The sequence below is a fragment of the Adiantum capillus-veneris genome, chromosome 14 (assembly GCF_014529385.1).
Source record: "Adiantum capillus-veneris isolate H3 chromosome 14, ASM1452938v2, whole genome shotgun sequence".
NCBI lineage: Eukaryota > Viridiplantae > Streptophyta > Polypodiopsida > Polypodiales > Pteridaceae > Adiantum > Adiantum capillus-veneris.
In genome coordinates this window covers 79,511,996-79,521,217 of record NC_140944.1, presented here as the reverse complement: position 1 = coordinate 79,521,217, position 9,222 = coordinate 79,511,996, and the positions used below count along the sequence as shown (strand labels likewise).

Here is a 9,222-nt window from a genome sequence, read left to right as displayed (position 1 = left end):
TCTCATGCTAAACTACGCCTACAATGTGCTCCATTTGCGGAACCCACGGCCCTCATATTGTGCAAAACTCATTTCCCTTTGAATAGTCTCTCTCTCTCTCTCTCTCTCTCTCTCTCTCACACACACACACACACACACACACACACACACACACTCAATAAAAGGAATTTCTATATATTACGATAACCACTTCAACCATGGAGTTTATTATTCTAGTCTTACATTTATACGTTTGCAAAGAAGTGAATGTTACAAGCCCACAATCAGTTTAGTAGTAGTGATACCAATGTGCCACTCAAACTAAATAAATATAAGGCAAGTTTTAAGGGCTATCTTAAGCCTTCTCAACTTCAAAGGCTTAACTACTTCCTAGGTGAAATCAGGTTCGTTGCGACCAAAGTGCGGTAGGCTTCTCGGCGAAGGTCATTAAGGTTGATAGAGATCATACCAGGACCGATTCTGTGTGTGTGGGTGCTCTTGTGCATGATTTTATATGCTGGTAATAGGAGGGCAAATGATGAGTTCTTGAAATGTTATTCTACACTCTGATTATTTAGTTGATGTTATATTACGTCTGACAAATTGATTCCACTCTAGATGTTTTATGCAAATGCAATGAGGATGGAATACCTAAATGTCAGAAGAATTTAGAGAGCATCAAAACAACAACTTCTTCTCCACACTTCTTACAGAGGAGGAGAATACTAGTTGTAGGGGCGGGGATGAGGAAACTTGATTATTTCCAAAATGTCTGAATCAATAGTGGCGTGCAAGACCAGATGCTACAACACTCTTTGGAAGCCTGCCTCATGATGTAGGCTCCACTTTCTATATATCCACCTTGGTAGGGTCTTTGCCTAAGAAAACACCTCCGCCATGAGCTCCCCAACCACCATATGTATCAATAATGATCTTCTTTCCTGCTAGGCGAACATCACCTTGTGTCCCCCCAATCACAAACCTTCCAAAAGGATTCAGATGGAAGATGGTCTTCTCATCCTGGTACATCTCACCTATCACACACTTGATAACATGCTCCTTCAGATCAATGGCAATTTTGTCATTGGTAACTATTTCCTTGTGTTGCATAGAGATCAAGAGCGTATGAATTATGATGGGTACCATGGCAGTGATGGCACCATTTCATTCTTGTATTCAATTGTTACTTGAGTTTTGCCGTTTGGGCAACCATGCATAAGTTCCATTCTTTCTTACCTCTATGAGCATGGCACCTAGTTTGGTAGCCAGGACATGGCCGAGGGGCATAAGCTCCTTATCAGTCTCATCAGTAGCATAACCAAACATATGCCCTTGATCTCCTGCACCAATCTCCTCGGCCTTATTTTTGTGAAATGTCCATGCACACCTTGAGCAATGTCTAGGCTCTACTATTTGATGTTAACCAAAACCTTGCAATGATCAACATTAATACCCACATCATCTGACACAAACCAATTTCCCAGCGACTGTCTCGAATCTTCTCATAGTTGATATCTACCATAATTGGTGGTAATCTCACCAAAGATCATCACCGTGCTAGTCTTGGTGCACGTCTCACAAGCCACCCTCCTCTCTTGATCGTGTTGTAGGTTGCATCCAGCACTCATTAGACCCTTGATCCCACAGCTTGTCTAGATGTCCCTAATTCACTGACTCCTAAGTGAAGAGAAAAATCGACATCTTTTAGGGTTTCTATGAGTCAAGGGTCTGGAAGTAGCCACTAAACAATCTTGGAAGGCTGAAGCTGCTTCTCACATTCGGTGAGGCCCCCGCCCTCTCTCTCTCTCTCTCTCTAGCTACAAGGCTAGCGACTGTCAACACCCTCTTTCCTCATCCGTCGGGATTCCCACGCTGCCTCCATTAGCTAATGAACCCACGGCCCTCATCGGGTGCAAAACACCTTCCCCTCCTGCCTCCATGACCGCATGCCACTATGCAGGGGGCAAATCACGCACTTGCTATTGCACTTCTCGTAGAGTCGCCTTATAATGATGCCCGGCTGCTTGCAACACATTATTAGATTAAGATGATGCTTTGCCATGGTTGCTCATGAGTGTTGAGCTATATATGGTATCTCTATATATAGCACCCTAGTCCTATTAATTCATTGCTGGCTATTTTTAGCACCGCTTGATTTGGCATCACAAAGACTCAGTGGTGGCTATAAGGTCGACTTACTGGAGGTATTTAGAACACTAAGTGATTTCCATGAAGCTTTTTAGTGCCATAATAAGGAGTACAATATATATATATATATATATATATATATATATATATATAATTGCAGCTTTCCTGAGCGTGAGTCATCTAGATTAATAAATTCTGAGTCTCACGTAATAGTCCCTGTGAGGATGAGGATGAGGGCAAAAGCACACAGCTTCGACTTCCAACCATCACGCCAATCTGATTGAATATGGCAGGAAATCTGCAACCTTATAAGAAAGAGCGCACCTGACGTCATCGACGGTCATGGCGACTGCAAGCTCGTCTTCATCAGCATGGGAGCAGATCACCCTCGATAGTTTACGACAGGGCGAGGTCGATTGTGTACGAAGGAAATGATGGATTGATAGCTTGAACCATAAACCAACTGGATCTGCTACGCTGTTCGTTATCCTTGTAATAGCAGCACCTGGATAGCTTGCCCCGCGTGTGGTGACTCCTGAGTCGTGAGAGAATTTCTCAACAGTGAGTGCCCGCTTGCCCCGCGTGTGGTGACTCCTGAGTCGAGAGAGAGAGAGAGAGAGAGAGGTCAGTGTGCTTGAGGGCGCCCAAAAGAATATGTGTTTGTGATTGCAAGGTAGTAGCCCAGAAGAGAGAGCAGCAACTGCGCAAGCTTGTGGCTATGGCGTCTGCAGTGTGCTCCTCTAGCCTCACAACTGTGGCAGCGTCTAGCGTGGACGGGCATTGCAAGCCCTCACCAATGGAGATCCGTTGTGGGAGTGCATGTGCACTGTGGTTCGTCTGTGTATGAGTGTGAGAGAGAGCGTGTGTTTGCGTTAAGTGAGTGAATCTGTGTGTGAAGATGCGAGCATTTGTGCTGCTCATAACGAACTGTAGTCAAGCTGGATGAGAAGTCACAAGCCAAAATTTGAAATTTGCAAAAGGGGAAGAAGTACACACGGCACTCAAAGTCTTTCGAGGAAAAGGAAAGCAATGTGCAGTGAAGACTTGATTGAAAGTTTGGGTAGGGGGAAGGAGAAGGAAGGAGGCAATCCAGCACCATCACCGTAGTTGCTTGACTTTGGCGAGAAGGTAAAGAATTCATGCAGCGAGCTTAATCAAGTGTTTAAATGCTGAACTCTTTGATACAGAAATGGTTAACAATGTTCACTAATCTGTCAAGTATAGGGCTTAATGCAGTGAGCTAAATGGGACAATTTGATGCTAATCTCTTTTATACAGAAATGATCAACCATGTTAACTAGTATGTCAAGATTGATTACCTACAGGCATGCTATCAAGTAGAGTTTGTCGCATGCAATGTCGAGCTCGTTGCATCCACCCACTCCATCCAAAACTCCAAGTTTCCACAGTTTAGCTCAATGCCCAGCACTCGGCTTACTCATGACTTGATTACAGGTAATTGCTACCACTGCCCTCACCGTTTCGGCGGCAGTAGCCGACAGGCTTTTGTGGTTCCCTGGCAGCACTCCGCAATGGCTTGATGGAACCCTACTTGGGGACTTTGGCTTTGACCCCTTGGTCTTGGATCCGAGCCCGAGCTTCTCAAGTGGTTTTGTGGAATCAGAGATAGTGCACTACAAGTGGGCTATGTTGGGTGCTGCGCATGCTGGAATATTCATTCCAGAGGCTCTCACCAAAGCAGGAATTTTGAACACCCCATCCTGCACACAAGAAGTTTTGGGCAGATTCTCACAATAATTTTCACATTGTGACTTACCTCAACATCATGAGCTTCTGTGAGGGAGGCACCGCATACCTAGCTAGGTATGTGGTGCCTCCCGAGCAGAAGCTCATGATGTATTGCATTGTATGAAAAACACTGAAAAAGACTCCATTTTCCTAGATGAGAAAATTTCTAAATCTTCTTGTGCTGGTACTCAGCTGGAGAGGCCGAGTATTTCACAGATACGACTACCCTCTTTGTAGTGGAGTTTATATTCTTAGGTTGGGCGAAGATGGGCATTCCCCCCCACACATTAATTGATTTTTGCCTCTCTCTCTCTCTCTCTCTCTCTCAAAATTGGGCACGCGATCCTAATTCTTGAATGCATCTCTCTGTCTCTCACCACCCCTACGATTCCCCATAATTTTCCAAGTGATGCTAGAGCTGTAACTTCTCTCTCTCTGTCTCCATATACAATATGAAGTCATCAAAATTTTTTATTTTTTATTTATAATAGCAAAACTCACAATTGTGAGTGAATCATATTGAGCAGCCCAAAAGATTACAAGGTTTTGTCATGCTCATGTTAAGCCATGACAACATCTCGGGATCATATTTACAATGGCTACTAGGGTAGCCACTCCTATCACCCCGCCTCCACATCCTTGATACCCAAGGTCTATACTCTTGTCATTCTGAGATCTTTAATTACCGATGGTCAAGATTTTCCCCCATCCCAGGTATTCCATCTGCTGACAAGAAGGCACAAGTAGTCCTAGACCAATCCTCCGAGTCATGCTTGCGCCCGAGTGACCGTATTAGCACTTTGTTTTTCGCTATTGGAGGTCTACAACTCACGACTCACTAGCTCCTAGTTCTATTGCAATTGGCTACTCAATCTGGGGAATTTGGGAATGAAGCTATTAAGAGGCTATAGTCTTGGAAATTGGGCAGCAACCCTAGAAAATTGAAATTTGAGGCTTGAGACTAGAAGACAGCAATGTAGATGTACGTATCTGACAATCTGTAGTGGACTCTTGAAAAGCAAAAGAAGATTTGATGAAGAGAGAATATACTAAATAAACTGCAATGCATCCAATCTATATATTTGTGCCCTTTGCGGAAAACTGAAGGCCTACACCTCTGGGTGGTCTTCAAAGTGTGAAGGCCAATATTTGGCTTGCCCCTTCAGATGTGCAACTCCAAGAGAGTAGAGAGAGTTCATCAGAAGGCTGAGACAGCCTAGCAACTCGATGCAACCTTCAATTTTCAGGGTTGGTTATGGCCCCCGAGAATTGTTGGACATTACTCCAAAATCTTAGCAAAACTTGATCATCTATTTTGAAAGGGCTTTAAAACAACGCATGAAATCTCATTTAAGCTATTCTATTACATCTCATGTCACTCAAGTTCATGCGTGACCACACACAAGATTGTCAAGCAGAGCATTTTGAAACATGTGGGTCATTTTTTCATGAGCTCATTTCCTTGAAAAGAACCCTCAGCCCTCATTACTCGAGGATCAATGAATACTGAACCCATCTTCACCAACAACAAGCTAGCAGGCACAGATGTTGGATATCCTGGTGGCTTCTGGTTCGACCCTCTTGGCTGGGGCTCTGGTTCTCCTGAGAAGTTCAAGGAGCTTAGGACTAACGAGATAAAGAATGGCAGACTCGCTATATTGGCCGTTATGGGTGCTTGGTTCCAAGAAATCTACACAGGCACTGGCCCCATTGACAACCTTACGTCCGCCCATCTTTCCGACCCTGGCCACAACACCATTTTCTCGGCTTTCTTGACCAAGTGAGCGATGATCGTTATAGCTCCATCACTTGGAGCAGATATTGACACTCGCTTCCTTTGTATGCCAATTCATGAGAAGTTTGTAACTTTTTATTTGGTTGGAAGGTCCTATTGTCGTGTAAACTGTACCTACTCCCGTTTTACCAATTTACATGCGTCATGTTTCATTGCATTACCTTGAGGGTATGAGTCAGTTTCGATTACAGAACATGCATGTTTTGGTTGTTATCTACATCAGAAGTTCGCCTCTGTTCTCTGACCAAATGCCTCCCATTTGAGCCCTTCATCTCTCCCAGTTAATAAAGATAATGAAGTCTGGCTTGAATGATCAAAGAGAGAGAGAGAGAGAGAGAGAGAGAGAGAGAGAGAGAGAGAGATGAAGAGGAAGCAAGCAATCCAGGAGAGGGGCCCACACTGCTCTCTCTCTCTCTGTCTCTCTCTCTCTCTCTCTCTCTCTCTCTCTCTCTCTCACACACACACACACACACACACACACACACACACACACACCTGTTTGCTTCCTTTTCTCTTGCCTGTCTCAAATCAGTAAAAGGTTTCGTGACTCCCTCTCTGCTACCATTTATGGACGACAATGTGGCCACAAGATTGTTCTTATGTTTGACAATAGCATCTATGCACTTTCTATCTCTTTTGTGATACAACATTATGAAATAACTAATGCATTCAATTTGCATCCATTTACTCTACTGGGAGAGCATGTGAAGATAAAGGCTATTGAACTTGCCAGTGGTGAACAAATATTCCTTTTCAATCATGTGGTCAATGTCAATTCTAGAAGGTTCACATTGCTATTGAAAGCACACAAGGTATTGGAATGAAGGACACACTAGTAATAGTCCGATGGTCCCTCCAGAGTAGTTGGTATACTACATGCAATGCCTTCACAAAGCAGCCTACACATGGCACTCAAGAAAGCAAAAGATATCATTCAAGTTCAAGAGCTACCTATGCATTATGATGGACATGCGGCATTTGAGTTACCATCTTTTGATCTATTTGTGCACGAACTTGTGACAATTGCAACGCGTGAATTTACTATGAAGAATAAGTTTGCACAAATAGAGTTTTGGAATATGCTCAGCAAGATGGTTCAGAAGCAAGGATATGACTATGTATCAACGTGTGTGTGAACACATTAAAGGAAGAGTATGGCTCTTTTGTTTGAAACTATTTGAGATGCAACATGGTTATTTTGCTACACTATACTCTATAGAGTAACTATTGGGATCTTGATCTAATATTTTTCATTGCTTGCATATCAAGCAATTGACTTCCAACTTTTCAATAAACGTCTGTGCATTTTCATTAGGCAATCCATGAAACTGTGGGAACTCATATGCCATGTTTGATTGCCACAAAAACACTTACATGTGATGTCGAAAACTCAAGGGATATCGATGGATCGCTCCAATACCCACTCCACCTCACATTGGGTAACCCGGCCCCTAGTGGTTGGCTTCACAAAACCTCATGACCCGGCAAAGGCTGCAATCCAATTATACGACCACCTCAAGCGATGTTCACAATTTGCACATACATAGGCGGTTGTCCCCCATCCCTTTTACATTCATTGCCTGCAGAATAGACATATTCAGAGGAATTGGAGCATAAGAGAATTTTCTCCTTGATGGGAGCACCAAAACAATGTTAGCTTGGAAACAAGAAGAAAAACAAGAACCCCTACAGCCTTGCACACACCACACCATCGGAAGGAAACACCATAAAGCTGCGGAAAACACCTATGTCGAACACTTGTAAAGTCGGGCAAGAAATAGTCCTAACCCAAATCATGATTAAAATTTATGAAAATTAAGACCATAATCTCGTGTTGTGTAGACCTCTTTAGACTATCCATATTCTTGACTCTGACAATAAACAAGAGAGTTACAAGCTTTCGAAGTTGAGGTATCTCTCAAAAGCTCCGAAAAGCTAGTCTCTATAAGTAAAAAAAGTGTGCAGGGAAATGTAGCTATTAAAAAGGGGATTTTTTTTAATCTTATCACAAGGATTTTTCTCTCTCCTCTTAGCCGACATGGTTCTCTCTTTGGGCATCCTTAAATTGGTCCAATTTTGGCCTTTTTTGGGTGAAAAATGAAATATCAGTGACCATTTGACCAAGGAATGGGGTGGGGGAAAGTGTCTGGGGACCACAAAAATGGCCAAATGTCTATCCAGGAAGCGGGAACTCATAATGGGCACCCTTTCCTCCCCCAAAGTCCACGAACCCTCATGGGTAGGAAAGTGAGCTCCATTTGCTCCTTTGATACAACCTTAGGGGGTACCCGTTCCCCTCATTATACCCTCCAATTTCCACTTTCTCTCCCCCATGTAGGATTACTCCCTTTCCACTTGTCACCATCTCCAAGCTTCCCTACTTCCCAAAAAATTTCCAACTTCTCCCAAAGCACGAGGGGACTTCTTGGACAATTTTCGCCGAGGCATACCTTGCTGTTCCGATCACCGAATGATGCACCGTAACTCACGGCTTGAAGCCTATCACCTTGGCTATCTCTAGAAATATAAAACTTTAGAATTTCTAATCTTACACCCCCAACTTGGCCTAGTTTCCCTTCTCGCATGCACCTGGAATCACCTTCTAAGTTGAGACTGCCCGCTTCGGATGCTCATAACTCATGATGTACAAGTTCGATTCACAAGGTATAAAGCACGGTTGAAAATACTTATCAAAAACCATAATTTGGAGTCTTGAAAAACCCAAAAAAAGAGCATTTAAGCTTGACAAAATCACACCTTTGTACATGAATTTTTACAGAGCTACTTCCAAAACTCGTAGGGCTATGTACACATATATACACGAGGCTTTTTAGATGAATGAGTGACTTTATGCTCATCCAAAAAACTTCTGACAACCTCCATATAGATGCCTCCACCCACGCCATAGGGTGTATATTAGTATACCAAGAGAGAACAACATGTATTTACCATTTGTTACTCTAGTAGACAAGTAAACAAGGCAAAAACTATACCACTATGAAAAGGGAAAGTCTGGGAATGATCTAGGTTGTTAAGAAGTCTAGATATTACCTACTTGTGAGTGAATGTTTTTTTAGATCACCAGGCATCATTGTACTTTTAGTAAATAGACCTTGCAATACGGGAAGGATCGTTTGTTGGCTCATTATAATGCTTGAGTTTGATTTCACAATGGCTGTCAAGAAAGGAGAAACACATCAAAGAGCAGATCACCTTCCAAGGTTGAGGGAAGAATTTATTCCTCTATTCAGCATATGATCATTACGAATACAGAGGCAACCATCAATTTTTCATCAAACTAGAACTCTATAGCTTTTAGGTGGACGACTTTACAAGAAAGGAAATGATCATATCCTGAGACTATGTATAGAATCGATTGAGGGAAAGCAATACATAATAATTTCTCACATACAAAATACGGGGGTTCATCATGGGAAAGTGCAAATATTCCAAAGCCTTGTGAGATTTGGGGTCTACTCGCCATACATGGGACGAAGCGTCCATGATTACATAAAATCATGTAAAACATGTATAAAACAGTCACTCCTGGA

The 9,222-nt window shown here is 42.8% G+C and overlaps 1 protein-coding gene and 1 pseudogene across 1 annotated transcript; one reads left to right on the top strand and one right to left on the bottom strand.

Annotated features, from left to right (window-relative positions):
- Positions 1–857: 857 nt before the first annotated feature.
- Positions 858–1,317, bottom strand: LOC147442651 (S-adenosylmethionine synthase-like; annotated as a pseudogene).
- A 1,528-nt stretch (positions 1,318–2,845) lies between these two features.
- Positions 2,846–5,660, top strand: LOC147442650 (photosystem I chlorophyll a/b-binding protein 2, chloroplastic-like). The gene is made up of 5 exons (XM_086529405.1): positions 2,846–2,887; positions 3,583–3,848; positions 4,058–4,131; positions 5,347–5,436; positions 5,563–5,660. The coding sequence occupies exons 1-5, from the start codon at positions 2,846–2,848 to the stop codon at positions 5,658–5,660; spliced, it is 570 nt and encodes a 189-aa protein (XP_086385531.1).
- Positions 5,661–9,222: the final 3,562 nt, after the last annotated feature.